Source organism: Nycticebus coucang, chromosome 22 (genome assembly GCF_027406575.1).
Source record: "Nycticebus coucang isolate mNycCou1 chromosome 22, mNycCou1.pri, whole genome shotgun sequence".
NCBI lineage: Eukaryota > Metazoa > Chordata > Mammalia > Primates > Lorisidae > Nycticebus > Nycticebus coucang.
This window is the reverse complement of record NC_069801.1, coordinates 34167778-34184625: the sequence shown is the minus strand read 5'-3', so window position 1 is coordinate 34184625 and position 16848 is coordinate 34167778. Positions and strand designations below refer to the sequence as shown.

The 16848-nt window shown below is 43.9% G+C and overlaps 1 protein-coding gene across 7 annotated transcripts in view; it reads right to left on the bottom strand.

The window, feature by feature from the left end:
* ZFP69 (ZFP69 zinc finger protein) overlaps positions 1–6125 on the bottom strand; it is a 31500-nt gene extending 25375 nt beyond the window's left edge. For 2 of the 7 annotated variants that reach the window (XM_053576241.1, XM_053576245.1), the window contains exons 1-3: positions 5524–6125; positions 3906–4396; positions 1001–1083 (exon numbers count right to left, since the gene is read on the bottom strand). In XM_053576241.1, the coding sequence (XP_053432216.1) occupies positions 1001–1083; positions 3906–4032 (210 nt within the window). In that variant the 5' untranslated portion in view covers positions 4033–4396; positions 5524–6125. The other 5 variants (XM_053576243.1, XM_053576244.1, XM_053576246.1 and 2 more) reach the window with 5 other exon arrangements.
* Positions 6126–16848: the final 10723 nt, after the last annotated feature.

The window sequence follows — 16848 nt, the reverse complement described above, 5'->3', positions numbered from 1 at the left end:
GCTATAATGCCACAGCACTCTACCCATGGGGAATGAGTGAGATTTTATGTAACAAATAAATAAATAAAATAATAATAAAATAAATGTCTCTCTTGCATTTATTCTATAGTTTTCTTCTGTTTCACCTGTTACTAGCAGGTAGTGAGGACTACCCATTTCCAACATCCTATTTTGTTTTTTTGTTTTTTGAGACAGAGTCTCACTTTGTCATCCTCGGTAGAGTGCCATGGTGTCACAGCTCACAGCAACCTCCAACTCTTGGGCTTAAGCAATTCTTGCCTCAGCCTTACAAGTAGCTGACACTACAGGTGCCCACCATAACGCCCAGCTATTTTTTTAGAGACGAGGTCTCACTCTGGGTCAGGCTGGTCTCAAACCTGTGAGCCCAGGAAATCCACCCACCTCAACCTCCCAGAGTGCTAGGATTATAGGCGTGAGCCATCGTGCACAGCCTTGATACCCTGTTTTAATTGCTCCCAGTAGCTGCTCCTGCTTTTCTGCCCACCCTGTATTATGTGTATTCTGTGTGACCTATTTCTTCTCTGTTCACTTCCACTTTGGCTGTGGTTTGACTTGTATTCTCAATACTATACTAAAAGTCGCCTACTGAAATTCAGTGATTTGTGTACATGACTAAGAATGTGAGAATTTTCTTCTCATGCATAGTTTATTGAGTACTGAGTATCTTAGACTGCAAGTGGTATCTGTTGGTTTTTAGGGGCTAGAATTATATCCCTCATTTTGCTGTCTCTACAGAAATTCACACAAATATTAGATCTAGATGTTGGTTAGAAACAAGAATTAGGTGTAGGAAGACCACTAAGAGCAAGGAAACTGCCAGCACTGAAGCCCAACTTTCTACACAAGAGCAAACTGCACTGAGCTCCCAAGTTGAATGTTAGTCTCAACACCCCTCCCCCTCTCCAAATAAAAGGAGGGAGGTTATAGCCTTAAAAACCAAGAAACAATGCCAAGAAAATGAGAAGGAAGTCCAACCTACTTGGGATTCTGCTGCTGGGGGCACAGAGGTCATTTCATCCTCTAAACTTTCTCCCTGGGTCACATCAGCATCCTGAGACAGAACTGTGGAAGGAAAAGAGCCAGAAGGTTTGCATCCCCCAACATCCCTTAAACATAAAAACTGCCCACAGACCCACTGAATGTGGCTCTTTCTCCAGTACATTCACAAGGAGGGCCACCTGATTTAGAGCCACTCCAGAGCAGCCCAAGTCCTCCTTACTGAGGAGAACGTGATGCCTGATATGTTGCTTTGGGCATCAATATTTCCCAGAGGTCAAAAACTATGTATGAGAGGCTCAGCATGCATAGCACAGTGGTTATGGCTCCAGCCACAGTGCACTGAGGCTGGAGAATTGAACCCGGCCTGGGCCAGCTAAGCAACATTGACAACTGTAAACAACAACAAAAATAGCCAGGGTGTTGTGGCAGGTGCCTGTATTCCTAGCTACTTGGGAGGCTGAGGCAAGAGAATCACTTAAGCCCAAGAGTTTGAAGGGTTGCTGTGAGCTGTGATACCACAGCGCTCTACCAAGGGTGACATAGTAAAACTCTTGTCTCAAAAAAAAAAAAAAAACTATATATGAGAGAATAAAGTATTTTGGAAAAAATAAATGGGTAATTCTTTAGATTAAAAAAATATTCCCAGGGTGGCACCTGTGGTTCAGTGGGTAGGGCACCAGCCCCATTTACTGAGGTGGCAGGTTCAAACCTGGCCCCAGCCAAACTGCAACAAAAAAAATAGCTGGGCATTGTGGTGGGTGCCTGTAGTCTCAGCTACTCTGGAGGCTGAGGCGAGAGAATCGCCTAAGCCCAGGAGTTGGAGGTTGCTGTGAGCTGTGACATCACAGCACTCTACTGAGGGTGATAAAGTGAGACTCTGTCTCTAAAAAAAAAAAAAAAAAAATTCCCAATAGCCAACACTGTTCCAACAGCACTTATCTATCAGGCCTCCACTCCTTCTCCTTTCCTTAAAAATCCTCAAAGGTTCTCCAATGACATAGAAGAAAAATCCAAATACTTCACTACAGATTTCAAGGCACTCTATAATCAGCCTGAAGCCCATTTTCTCAACAATGGTTACTTCAAAACTACCATCCTTTATACATGGGACACATCCCCCACCACGTTCCTCACCCTGTTAGATCAAGTGGCTAAGGGGCCAGCCACATACACCAGAGCTGGCAGGTTCGAATCCAGCCTGGGCCTGACAAACAACAATGACAACTACAACCAAAAAAAAAATAGCCGGGCATTGTGGTGGGCGCCTGTAGTCCCAGCTACTTGGGAGGCTGAGGCAAGAGAATCGCTTAAGCCCAGGAGTTGGAGGTTGCTGTGAGCTGTGATGACACAACACTACCCAGGGTGACAGCTTGAAGCTCTGTCTTAAAATAAATAAATAAATAAATATTACCCATTCTCTGAGCTACTTTCCAAGGCACTCATTTTTTTATTCTTTCTCCAAATCTACAAAAAACATAAGACATTCTTTTTTTTTAATTTTTTTTGCAGTTTCTAGCCAGGGCTGGGTTTGAACCCACCACCTCCAGCATATGGGGCAGGTGCCCTATTCCTTTGAGCCAGAGGCACCACCCAACATAAGACATTCTTTAACGCTCAATGCGATGGTATCTATTTTGTGAAAGTTTCTCAAATACACACGATCAGAAGAAAGTCTGCTGTCTGCTGTATTCTAAAAGAACTTTTTTTTTTTTTTGAGACAGAGTCTATGTCACCCTTGGTACAGTGCCGAGGTGTCACAACTCACAGCAACCTCAAACTCTTGGGCTTAAGCAGTTCTCTTGCCTTGCCCTCCCAGTAGCTGGGACTACAGTCACCCACTTCAATGCCTGGCTATTTTTTTTGTTACAGTTGTCATTGTTTAGCAGGCCCTGGCCAGGTTCAAACCCACCAGCCCCGGGTGCATGTGGCCAGCACCCTAACCACTGAGCCACAGGCTCTGAGCCCAAAAGAACTTTTCTTAGCCTACTTTCTATTGTTTTGATTGGGATGTGTGTCTAATTATTCATTTTCCATCTTTACAGTTAAAACACAATAAACACTGGTAGAGTTTAAAGTGTTAGAAGTATGAACAAATACACCACATAAGACAAAGACATGTGAATTCCTCTGTCCTTCTAGCTACTCCAGAGCAGACCACTAAATAAGGTGTCATTTTGAGCATGTTTCTCCTGGAACCCACATAGTTCAGGAAAGAGAGTTATCAGGCCTGTCACTCCTGCTCAGCAGATGTAATGAAAAACTGATACTCAGGGCCGGGCGCCGTGGCTCATGCCTGTAACCCTAGCACTCTGGGCGGCTGAGGCGGGTAGATTGCTTGAGCTCACAAGGTCAAGACCAGCCAGAGCAAAAGAGAGACCCTGTCTCTACAAAAAATAGAAAAACTGAGGCAAGAGGATCGCTTGAACCTGAGTTGGAGGTTGCTGTGAGCTATGAGCACTCTACCCAGGACAACAGCTTGAGATTCTGTCTCAAAAAAAAAAAAAAAACCTAATACTCGTGAAAATGACTGTTTTCAGGCTAAAATGACTGGGACTTAAGAGGATTTAAGGGGGCAGAAACCTTGACCCCCATCTGTGAATCACATTCCCATACTCAGGAGCCACCAGTGAGAGCACCTTGCATTTTCTCCTTGCCACATGTATTTGAAAACAGGAGATGGGAGCAGCACAGAGAACTTGTCACATGGAGCCCATGGTGGGAGCCCAGTATTTTCCCTCATCTTTTTCTCTCCTTTTGAAAAACTATAAGAATGAACCTCAAAGACCTTCTTCCTCCCAATTTTCTCCGCAAGAGATCACCTCAATAAAATGTATACCTATCTTTTTACATACATCTCCCTTCCTCCTCCATCAGTCCATTCTTACCTTCTCTTTCAAACATTTTGGTCACATCTTCCCACCGGGGCACCCCCTCCTTGGCCTTTTTGGGGTGGTACAACTTCACCCAAGTGCTGGCCTTGGTGGGCAGAGTGATCAGGAGCTGCTGTGGCATTAGGATGCCCTCTTGACTGAGTTTGTCCACTTCTGGTGAGGAAATTTCCAGAACTCTGATGAGAGGCTTCACGGTTGTGTGGTCCTCTACAGATCACAGTGACCTGTTCCCAAGACGTGGGCTCCTCAGGAAAAGAGCTGTGTGTGTCCTTGAGATTGGAGCTTGTGTCCCTGCACTACCAGGATCTGGGCACTCCTGGAGGGTGGTTTAACTTTAACAACTCTGCAAAACGGACTCCCCTCCTAAATTAAGCACTGCTTTCTTTGGGATACAGCCAGCTGAGTACTGCCTCAACACTCTTTCAGGGGAGCAAAAAAGAGAAGAGGGATGTACAACCACTTGTCCTACACCAGAACTCCAGAACCTGCAGAAATATATTTAAAACTTCAAAAGATCCAAAGCAAAGATTGTCAGTGTAGAAATAATAAATAATCAATGTTCTTGGATGTAACTCTATCTCCCAGTTCATACATATATACACAAATAGCCAAAGATACACAAACACCCCATAGACGTACAAACAAGCACAGATCCTGCCTTGACTTCCCTCCTTGTCAGTTGCAGGCATCTCTCCTGGATACAGAGGAGGGAGTTAAAAAGGGTAGGCTTTGAAATTAGACAGCCTGGGTCAGAGCCCTGACATTTGTACTAAAAGTTCTAAGGCAATTCAACTCTCTAAGCTTCAGCTTCTTCGTCTATAAAATGAGGATAATAATTGTACTTCCTATTGTTGTAATGTTAATCAAGACAATGGTAGGCACACAGCAAATCCTTAATAAACATTGTTATAAGCCTTTTATCATCTTATTACAGCATTACCTTTTAAAGTTACTTTTTGAAAAAATTAGAGATCTGATTTTAAAGTTCAAGTATCTCTGCTGATAGAATAATCGATTACATAGTTGCATTTGGCATGAGCAAGCAACACAGACACATCACCACCCACGCAGATGCCCAGCAGCTGGCAAGTCTCTTTTAACCTCACTGCATCCAGGTTTCAGAAATGTTAAAAATGGATAGGGGTCTTCACATGGAGGAAATATAATACTATAAGCATAATGAAGACTACTAGAGAATTGTACCAGGCAAATTTGGAAACAACCCAGATCCATCATCTCTACCAACCCCGGCATCTGCCGGACTAGACCCAGGGTATCTGCTGCCCCAAGAATAGTCTTAGCTCCGTGGAAAGGAAACCAGTCCCACTTTCTGAAGTTTGTAGGTAAGGGATGGGTGTGTGACTTATAGGAAGGTGTTGTTTTTGTTTTCTGTAACTGATGCAGAGAAAGGAGCTGCGTATGTCCTAGAGATTGGAGCTAGTGGAAAATATCCTGCCTCTCAATATACAAAAGGTTTTGTTACTGAAGTGCAGAAACTTTTAAATCTTAAGAAACAGTTAATGGCTAAGAAGCTTCAACTTGAAGATGCCCCCATCCTCACAGTGCTCCCAGACACGCCACCCTCGGACTTACAGACGGCGGACACACTCACCAGATCGGCCGTGGACGCAGGTAGGACCACAGATGCGGACTTGAGCGCGCTTGCTCTGGGGTTTTCAGCTGCAGAAATGGACAGAGCGGTAACAGATTTTGCTCTGTCCCAGCCTTTTATAGATACATTTCACTCAACGCATTCTCCAAAATTCATCCAGCGTTTAGGTAGTCTCCTTTCAGAAGCCCAGAGGACCCTCGGCCTCCGGAATGGACGAGGGTCTTTTCCAAATTCCCACCAAGGGCCCGCCTAGTGTGGGTGGGCTTTCCCAGCCGCAACCGAGGAGCGGCGCTTTGGGGGGCCAGAATGCGAGGGGTGCCCCGAACTGGTTTCTCGCAGATCGAAGGGAGGAGGCACCTCGCTGGCGGTTGCTCTAATGCCGGGGACTGGCGACAGGGACCAAGACCATCCGGCCTCCGGCCTCTTAGGCCGCGGCCAGGCGTCTCGCGCTCCCTCTGCCCTCAGACGTTCCCTCTGGGGTCACCCGCACTGCCGGCACCCTCGCCCCAGCACGGGCTGTCCCCAGGTCGAGCCCACCCCACGCGTCGCGCGGCAGGCTGACTGCGAGCCGGCGCGTCCTCCCCCGGCTCCTCACGCCCGGCCGCCGGCTCCGCCCCCGAGGGCGGCGGCTGAACCCGCCCTCTCTGGGCAAGCAGCGCGCGCCCGCCAACCCGGAAGCCGGAAGTCGGGGAGCCTCCTCGGGTGCGCGCATACCCCGGTGCTGCAAAGCGGGACGCTTACGCGTCTCTGGACTTGGCAATGGAGCGTCCTCGAGCCACTGGCGAAGTCCCCTCTCTGTCATTCATTAATTCAATTATCTTTAGAGACCGTAAGATCTGCCATACATTCTTACGGGCTCCGAGACAGAGTACAGCAGGAAACAAAATGAAGTTCCTGTTTTTCTAATTTAGAGTGAAATTAACTGATAATAAATAGAAAAAAAGATGATACCCCAAGCAACAGTAAGGATTATGAAGTAAAAGGAGGGCGGCGCCTGTGGCTCAGTGAGTAGGGCGCCGGCCCCATATACCGAGGGTGGTGGGTTCAAATCCAGCCCCGGCCAAACTGCAACAACAAAAAAATAGCTGGGCGTTGTGGCGGGCACCTGTAGTCCCAGCTGCTTGGGAGGCTGAGGCAAGATAATCGCGTAAGCCCAAGAGGTGGAGGTTGCTGTGAGCCGTGTGACGCCACGGCACTCTACCGAGGGCAGTAAAGTGAGACTCTGTCTCTACAAAAAAAAAAAAAAAAATGAGGTAAAAGGAAACAGAGTGGGGAAAGAAGGGACAGAGAGGATGACTGGAGTTCCCTTGGTAGGCCAGGATATTTGTATCAAAGTCTGGAATATATACTTTTAATTTTCTTTCTTTCTTTCTTTCTTTTTTTTTTTTTTGAGACAGAGCCTCAAGTTGTTGCCCTGGGTAGAGTGCTGTGGCTATTTTTTGGTTGCAGCCATCATTGTCGTTTGGCAGGCCGAGGCTGGATTCAAACCTACCAGCTCAGGTGTATGTGGCTGGCGCCTTAGCCACTTGAGCCACAGGCGCCGAGCCACTTTTAATTTTCTTAAAGGTATTGTTGTACTCAGGAGTTCCCCAAAGACCACACTGCCAAATAAGTTAAATTTAAAGAGGAGTTCTTTTATTGAAAAACCAGCTGGCAACCACCTCAGTGTCCCAACATGGGGTTTCTGAGAGCAGCTCAGAGTGCTTCAAGCAGTGGTTCTCAACCTTCCTAATGCCATGACCCTTTAATACAGTTCCTCATGTTGTGACCCCCCAACCTTAAAATTATTTTCACTGCTACTTCATAACTGTAATTTTGCTACTGTTATGAATCGTAATGTAAATATCTGATATGCAGGTTGTATTTTCATTGTTACAAAGGGGTTGAGACCACAGGTTGAGAACAGCTGGAAGGGTCAGGTTTTTAAGGCTTGGTCTGCATCCTGGTTGGCACGCAGGCTGTCCACGTGCAACCAGGTAGGTAGCAAGCAAGCATTGTACAGAAGCAGAATTTTGCAGTTAGTTAGCCATATGTCATACATCTTTGTTTTAATATTTCCCCCCTATACATCTTAGTTTCAATACTTTCCCCAATACATCTTAGTCTCAGTATTTTCCCCCACCTGGTATTATTTAAAGGTGAGCTTGGGTACAGTTGTTGCCTTCTGGTTCCTTTCCCAGGGAGTTAGCCAAGCAAGAAACTGGGAGTGAACTCAAAGCAAGAAATCAATTAGTACTTTCTCATTTATCTTGAGAGTGAACCAGACTTATTTCATTTCTTTTTTGAAAGCTTGCAATCTGGAAATTTACCAGGAGTTAACTGGTACTTTTCCTTTATAGCCTAGGCTTGACACTTTCTATCTTAGCCTAGGCCCACTAGGCCTAACAGTATGTATTAGTTTGCTAGGGCTGCCATTAATTTATTTTTTTTTTCTTTTTGGCTGCCATTAATTAAAAAAAAAAAAAATTACAGGCTGGGTGACCTAAACGACAGAAATTTCTTTTCTCAAAGTTCCAGAGCTAGAAATCCAGTATAAAGTGTGGGCAGGTTTGGTTCCTCCTAAGACCTATTTCCTTCACTTGCAGATAGCTGCCTTTGTATGGGGGGCAAGAGGCAGGGGAGAGGGAGATTAGAGGATGTCACAGTGTGAGGTGCTAGGAGTTAGGGATTCAACATAATAAATTTAGGGGGGAACAAATCGAGCTCATAACAAAGTATCTAGGAGATGGAAAGACGGTAGGGAATTATCAGGGGGAAAGCTAAAAAGCCAAGATCCAGGGAAGTCTTCCTATTTAGAAGCTGCTTTTGCCCTGAGGGCATTTACCTAGCTTGGGGGTTGGGGTGAGAAAACCTTGCTTCTCAATTTCAAAGAAGAAGAAAATATATAAAACAAGGCCTGAGTGGTGGCTCACACCTATAATCCTAGCACTCTGGAAGGCCAAAGCGGTTGAATTGGTTGAGCTCACAACCAGCCTGAGCAAGAGTAAGATCCGTGTCTCTAAAATAGCTGGGTGTTATGGTGGGCGCCTATAGTCCCAGCTACTCGGGAGGCTGAGGCAAGAGGATTGCTTGAGCCCAAGAGTTTGAGGTTGCTATGAGCTGTGACATCACAGCACTCTACCGAGGGCAACAAAATGAGAGTCTGTCTCAAAATAAATAAATAATAAATAAAGGAAAGTAAATAAAACAGTGAGTAGGGAGTGAAATAGAAGACCCTCCTTATAATGGCTGGGATGACAAAAAACTATACCCTCAGAGCCAGGATGACTTGGAAATGCAACTGCTTTAGAGGAATTTACAGACTGGGATCAAATTGCTGGTCTCAAGCCATGATCTTGGTTTAAGATCATCTATGGTGCCACCAGATACCTGGCAAAAGCCAACACAAATCCTCTTTGGAAAAAAAACACTATAATGGTAGGCCCCAAATCTTTTTTTCTTTTCTTTTTTTTTTTAGAGACAGAGTCTCACTTTATTGCCTTCGGTGGAGTGCTATGCCGTCACAGCTCACAGCAACCTCCAACTCCTGGACTTAGTCAGTGGTTCTCAACCTGTGGGTCGACCGGCAGGAACTGTATTAAAGGGTCTTGGCATTAGGAAGATTGACAACCACTGGCTTAGGCACTTCTCTTGCTAAGTAGTAGGGACTACAGGCGCCCGCCACAACGCCCAGCCATTTTTTTGTTGCAGTTTAGCCAGGGCCAGGTTTGAACCCGCCATCCTCGGTTTATGGGGTCAGTGCCCTACCTACTGAGCCACAGGCATCGCCTGGCCCCAAATCTTTCTTACACTTAAGTTTTCACAGGCAATGTTAAGTACAGAATTAAAGAATTAAAGTACAGAATTGAGCACAGAATTAAATGGGGATACTATACTCTTTTAGCTAGAGTAAGCAGGGATGCAAGAGAAATGGGCCTGCAGAGACATCTGCCTCTGGAATTATCAGCTGCAAACTATAAAATAATATTTTCTTTGTTCAAACAAATAAAAGATAACTTGGGCAATTTTGGAAGGTTCCTGGAAACTATAAAAAGTGATAAAGACCAGGTCTTATGGCTCACCCCTGTAATTCTAGCACTTTGGGAGGTCAAGATGGGAGGATTTTTTGAACCCAGGAAATTATCATGATACCACTGCACTCTATCCTAAGCAACAGAGTGAGACCCTGTTTTCAAAAATAACAAAAAACAGCCCCCCAAAAAAGACTCAAAAGTGATACAGTAGATGTAAAAAAGAAGTAAATAGACTTCTATCTTGTGTGTGAAAAATACAGCAACAAAATTAAGAACTCTGCTTGACACAGTTGTCTTAAGCCTGTAATCCTAACACTCTGGAAGGGCAAGGTGGGTGGATCACTTGAGCTCAGGAGTTCCAGATCAGCCTGAGAAAGAGCAAGACCCTGGCTCTACAAAAGAAAACAAAAGAAAAGAAAAAACTAGCCAGGCCTTGTGGTGGGCACCTGTAGTCCCAGCTACTGGGGAAGCTGAGGCAGGAAGACCACGCAAACCCAGGAGTTTGAGGTTGCTATGCTCTATGACACCATGGCATTCTACCCAGGGCGACACAGTGAGACCCTGTCTCAAAAACAAACAAAAGGGCGGCGCCTGTGGCTCAGTGAGCAGGGCGCCGGCCCCATACACCGAGGGTGGCGGGTTCAAACCCAGCCCCCACCAAACGGCAACAAAAAAATAGCTGGGCATTGTGGCGGGCGCCTGTAGCCCCAGCTACTCGGGAGGCTGAGGCAGGAGAATCGCCTAAGCCCAGGAGTTGGAGGTTGCTGTGAGCTGTGTGATGCCACGGCACTCTACCGAGGGCAATAAAGTGAAACTCTATCTCTACAAAAAAAAAAAAAAAAAAAAAATTAATAACTTGGCAGATTAGACATTGCTAAATAGAGAATCAATGAAAAGGAAGGTAGGTCAGAAGAAATTATCTAGAATGAAGTATTAAGGAAGGAGAAATAAATCTTACACTTCTTAGTGATCCTGAGAAAGTGTTGCAGGAAGACAAGGGCCAATGGAGAGAAAGAGAATCCAAATACCATGTTTAAAAGAGGAAGGGCTTTATTTCAGCCAGCAAAATGATGACTCAGAAGAACTCAAAGTGATCATGCTCCCTGACTCAGTCTTCCTTTTATCTCCAGTCTTTCATCCCACAGGTACCTTTCTCACTGGTCAGTTTGAATCAAGCTGGAGAATCTGGCTCCTGCTTTTATAGAACCATGGCTTTTACAGAAGCAGAAGCAAGCATTAGTTTCCAGGTCCCAGGAAGTTAAGTTTCTACAATTCCTAAAAGCTGAGTCACCATGGTGAGGACCTGGCAAGTGTATCCTTGAGGTCTCCTTCAGAAGACCTCTGTTTTCTTAGACCTTACTTTTTCCAGGTATCCTCTCTCAAAAGCAGCAGACAGCTGCAGAAGAACTCCTCCTCTAAAGATAAGAACAAACTTTACACTGAGCTAAAATAACCTTGAAAAATAAAAGAAAAAAAGACTCTGTAACTAATAACAATACCCTGGTTTCTAACATCTGTAGCCATAACTATGTAGCTGATATTGAACTGAAGTAAAAAAAAAAAAAAAAGGTATAAAAGAGTTTGGAAAAAACTGTTCCCCAGAGTTCAGCATTTTACACCTTTAGACATCTGAGTTCTTGCTAGCAATTAAAGGTTCCTTCATCTATATTGTTGGCATGTCTGTTTTAATTTGCTATTTTCCTACAACAGTATTAGGAAACAAAAAGATGGAATATACAGAAGAGAAGCTAAGAAACAGAGAATACAGGGAGACGATCTAATATAAATTTAAGAGGAGAGAAGCTAGGGCAGATATAATAGGTGAATATTTTTCAGTACCCGTGAAAGCAACCAGATCACAGATATAGGAAGCCAAATACTCTCCAGACAGCAGTTCTCAACCTGTGGGTTGTGACCCACAGGAATTGTATTAAAGGGTCATGGCATTAGGAAGGTTGAGAACAACTGCTAGCAGGATGAATAAAAGAAATTTACACTCAGACATATCATAGTGAAACTACAAAACACTAAAGGTAAATAGAAAAATCTTAAAAGTGGCTGCAGCAGGTGGCGCCTGTGGCTCAAAGGAGTAGGGTGCCAGCCCCATATATCAGAGGTGGCAGGTTCAAACCCAGCCCCAGCCAAAAAAGAAAAACAAAAAAACAATGGCTGCAGGATGGCACTCATGCTCAGTGGGTAGGGTGCCAACCACATACACCAGGGCTGGCGGGTTTGAACCTGGCCTGGACCAGCTAAAACAACAATGACAACTGCAACAAAAAAAACAGCCCAGTGTTGTAGCGGACACTTGTAGTCCCAGCTATTTGGGAGGCTGAGGCAAGAGAATTGCTTAAGCCCAAGAGTTTGAGGTTGTTGTGAGCTGTGATGCCACAGCACAGCACTGAGGGTGACATAGACTCTGCCTCAAAAAAAAAAAAAAAAAAAGAAAAAGAAAAAAGAATTAAAATACTCAAAAACAATAGTACATAGATCAGGAAAGGGGTAAAAGCATTACTCACTGGGAAGGCATTTAAAACACAGACACAGGGTAGGCAGAGGTGTTTTTTTTTTGCAGAGGTGGATTTTGCAAACAAGAAGCTCCTGTGGAGAAATTCCTGTGCCACCAGGCAGGCACAGTGGCTCATGCCTGTAATCCTAGCACTGTGGGAGGCCGAGGCCGGTGGACTGCCTGAGCTCACAGGTTTGAGATCAACCTGAGCCAGAGACCACAGCTCTAAAAACAGCCAGGCATTGTGGTGGGCGCTTTAGTCCCAGCTACTTGTGAGGCAAGAGACGCCATGGCACTCTACTCAGGGGGCGACCAAGTGAGACTCTGTCTCAAAAAGAAAAAAAAAAATTTCTGTGTCATCCAGGTACAAGCGCCCTAGTAAGTAACCTCTATTAAACTCAATCTAACTCACCAGCTGGACTTCTCTGAGTCATTCTTTGGTCTCTCAGCTCGCTCTCAGTTTGGGGATGGTTTATTGGTTTATCTGTACTGTCCTGGGATTTTCCCTAAACTTTATACATCTCTATATTTTCATAAGCGGACATTTCCTTTTTTATAAGTAAAAAAATCCTGGTGGCGCCTGTGGCTCAAGGAGTAGGGCACCAGCCCCATATACCAAAGGTGGCAGGTTCAAACCTGGCCCTGGCTAAAAATTGCAAAATTGTGAGTTGTCCAGGTTTTGTTCCCTACCCTCAACCACCACCCATGAATAAGTATTACATTTTTAATATTTTTAGAAAATTTACATGAGAGAGATGTATGGGGAGGGAAGGGGAGAGAGAAAGAAAACAAATCAATCAATGGGGTTGGGAGAAATAGTGTGGAATCCTAAAGTTTATCCAGAAATTTAAATTGGCATGATATTGCATTATTCTGCTTAGGCTGCCATAACAAAATACCATAGATGGAGTGGCTTAAATCACAGAAATTTCTCATAGTTCTCAAGACTGGAAAGTTCAAGATCAAGGTGCTGCACAATGGGTTTCATTCTGAAGCCTCTTCCCTTGGCTTGTAGACAGACACCATCTTGCTGTGTGCTCACATGACCTCTTCTTTGTGCCCCCTTGGGACCTGGGGGGAGGAGGGTGAAGATGAAGGGAGAGAGAAAGAACAAGGTGTCTGGTGTCTGGTGTCATTTGAGGGCCTAATCTTTAAAATCTTACCTAACCTTAATTACTTCCTTCAAAGGCCGTATCTCCAAATACCATTTTATTAGCGGTTAAGGCTTTAGCATATGAATAGGGGTGGACACAGACATTCAGTCTATAATAGATACAGTTGAGAAGATGTTAGAAAAATAGAGATACAGTTGAGAAACTTTTATAGAAAAAGAAAGGTAAATAGAGGAACCTATGTTCTGAAATCTATTACATAAAAGCGACAAAGTGAGACTCTATCTGAAAAACCAAACCAAACAAAAAAACCCAGTATTTCATTGGAGAAAAGATGAATGTCACACATAGCCCAGCTCCAATCTCACTACACCAGTGCATGAGACCACAGTTCCTGTACAGCTCTTTGATTGCTTAGCTCTGCAATCTTGGGCTTATCATTTATCCTCTTAGATCTTCAGTGTCTTCATTCACAAATGGGTGAAATAATAGTACCCACTTCATAAGGATGATGTAGTTCCAAATAAGATCACGTGTGTAGATGCATACAGAGTGTGTTTTGCATATACAACCAGTTGAGAAGGGATGACATACAATGAGGGGCATTTGGATAGTTGACCAGAAAATTTGAAAGCAGAAATGTTTAGGTCTTCAATTGCATTGGATGTAAAAGCACAAAGTCAAAATATAGGAAATACCCTTGTCAGTTACAATACCATTAACAAAAATAAATTCTATATGGAGTGATGAGTTGAATACAAAAACATAATAGTGGAATGATACACAAAAAACAGAAAGAAAATTAAGATGAATGCATAGCCAAAGAAAATTTTTCTATGTGAATCCCAGAATCTAGGTATTAATTATCACACTTTATGAATATACAAGTTGAGTCTCTCTTCTGCCTGGAGCCACGTGTTACCTACATTATTTGCCTCTTTTTTTTTTTTTAATTACTCCCCTGTTTGATGGAGCACATTCTCCTGTACCTCCTTAAGAAAGACTGCATAGGGGCGGCGCCTGTGGCTCAGCAGGTAGGGCGCTGGCCCCATATGCCGAGGGTGGCGAGGGTGGCGTGTTCAAGCCCAGCCCTGGCCAAACTGCAACAAAAAAATAGCCGGGCGTTGTGGCAGGCACCTGTAGTCCCAGCTACTTGGGAGGCTGAGTCAAGAGAATCGCCTAAGCCCAAGGATTTGGAGGTTGCTGTGAGCTGTGTGACGCCACGGCACTCTACCGAGGGTGATAAGGTGAGACTCTGTCTCTACAAAAAAAAAAAGAAAGACTGCATAGGCTTGGCACCTTGGCACCTGTAGTACAGTGGTTACGGCACTGGCCACATACACCCACGCTGGTGGATTCAAACCCAGCCCAGGCCTGCTAAACAACAATCACAACTTCAACAAGAAAATAGCTGGGCATTGTGGTGGGTGCCTGTAGTCCCAGCTACTTGGGAGGCTGAGGCAAGAGAATCATTTAAGCCCAAGAGTTTGAGGTTGCTGTGAGCTGTGATGACACTAAGAGCAACAAAGTGAGACTCTGTCTCTAAAATAAAAAAAAAAAAAAAGACTGCACAGTAGGCAAAATTTGACATCTGACATATCCAAAAATGTGTTTATTTTGCCCTTACACTTGATTGGGAGTTAATGGAGCATAGAACGTTAAGCTGAAAATCATTTTTTCTTAAAATTTTGAAGAAATTGGTTGATTATTGCTTGTAAAGTCTGAAATTTTTATTATTCCCATAGGCTGAATGACCTATCTATCATCTTGCTTCAGAAACCTTTAGGATATTTCCTTTTACTCTCTGGACTTAATACTTCATAATGATGTTCCTTGATGTAGGTTCTTTTTGGAAGCAGATTGCCTGAGTGGCATCACTACTTAAATGTCCTTACTTGTTTAATTTCTGTTTCCTCATCCGTAAAATGGGAATAATAGTAGTACCTACTGTAGAAGATTGTTTAAAGAATTAAATGAGTTGGGCGGTGCCTGTGGCTCAAAGGTGTAGGACGCCATCCCCATATGCCAGAGGTGGCAGGTTCAAACCCAGCCCCAGACAAAAACTGGAAAAAAAAAAAAAAGAATTAAATGAGTTAACATGATAAAATACTAGTAACAGTGCCTGGCACAGTGTAAACACATGACAAATTTTAGCTATTGGTATTTACTGTGCTGGGCAGATAGGACCCTTTTATTTATTTACTTTTTGCGGGGGGACTACAGGTGCCCACCACAATGCCTGGCTATTCAGAACCCTTTTTTTTTTTTTTTTTTTTAGACAGAGTCTCATTTTGTTGCCCTTGGTAGAATGCCGTGGCATCACAGCTCACAGCAACCTCCAGCTCTTGGGCTTAGGCAATTCTCTAGCCTCAGCCTCTCCAGTAGCTCCGACTATAGGCATCCATCACAACCCCCGGCTGTTTTTTGTTGCAGTTTGACTGGGGCTGGGTTCGAACCCACCACCCTTGGTATATGGGGCTGGTGCCCAGTCACTGAGCCACAGGCACTGCCCTATTCAGGACCCTTTTAATCTGAAGATTCATGCTCTTTATTTTTGAAAACTTGTCTTGTATGAATGTGTATATTTCCTTCCCCTAATTTTCTCTTTATGGAGATTAGAAGATGGCTGTTTATGTACAGGATGCTTGGATCATTGACCTTGATTTTCCCTGAGGTATTCATAAATGTCAGTACTTTTTCTTTAGGGGGAGGGGCATTCAATTTCCCCAGAGAAGGTTGTTTACTCTAATTTCCTGCTAGGGTTGAGTGGGAGATGGTTGAAAGGTCCAGGCAATTGAACTGATGACAGTTTTATTTCCATATAAGCGAATAAGAAGTTTGATCTCTTTCCAACTATGTTTCTAAGAATGCAGTATCAGCTAGGCATCTGTAGCTCAGTGGCTAGGGTCCAGGCCACATGCACCGGGGCTGGTGGGTTTAAACCCAGCCCAGACCTGCCAAACAACAATGATAACTACAACAAAAAAAATAGCTAGGGGTTGTGGTGGGTGCCTGTAGTCCCAGCTACTTGGGAGGCTGAGGGAGGTTGCTGTGAGCTGTGACGCCATAGTACTCTACTGATGGCAACATAGTAAGACTGTCTCAAAAAAAAAATGCAGTATCTATTTCACTAAGTACTTGAAGCATTAAGAGTCAATTCCCACATTTGCTCTCCCATAACTCTCTACCTTAATCTGGCTCCTACAGCCTCCTTTCCTTGCTTCCCTTTGATGGGCCCCTCAATGTGTCATTCCTGGGGCCATCTTAAAGACCCTCTCACCCAACAGAAAGCACATTTTCACATTTAATACTGTATGCTTGGCAAAGGGAAAGTTAAAAATAAAAAATTTAAATGGCAGTCACCAATTTCAATGTATCTATCTTCAAAAAGGCATCTTTAAAGAATTATGATTTTTCTGAGTGATAATAACATTGCATTTATGTTTTAAAAGAATGTACATCTTTTAGACATACATTTCAAAATATTTGTGAACAAAAAAAATTATAGACTGAAGTCTGCAAAAATAATTCATAGGCTCCCAAGGCAGCATTAAAAATGTGATTTTAAAAAATTATTGAATAGGGTGGTGCCTGTGGCTCAAGGGGTAGAGTGCCAGTCCCATATGCCGGAGGTGGCGGGTTCAAACCCAGCCCCAGCCAAAAACCAAAAAAAAAAAAAAAAAAAAATTAT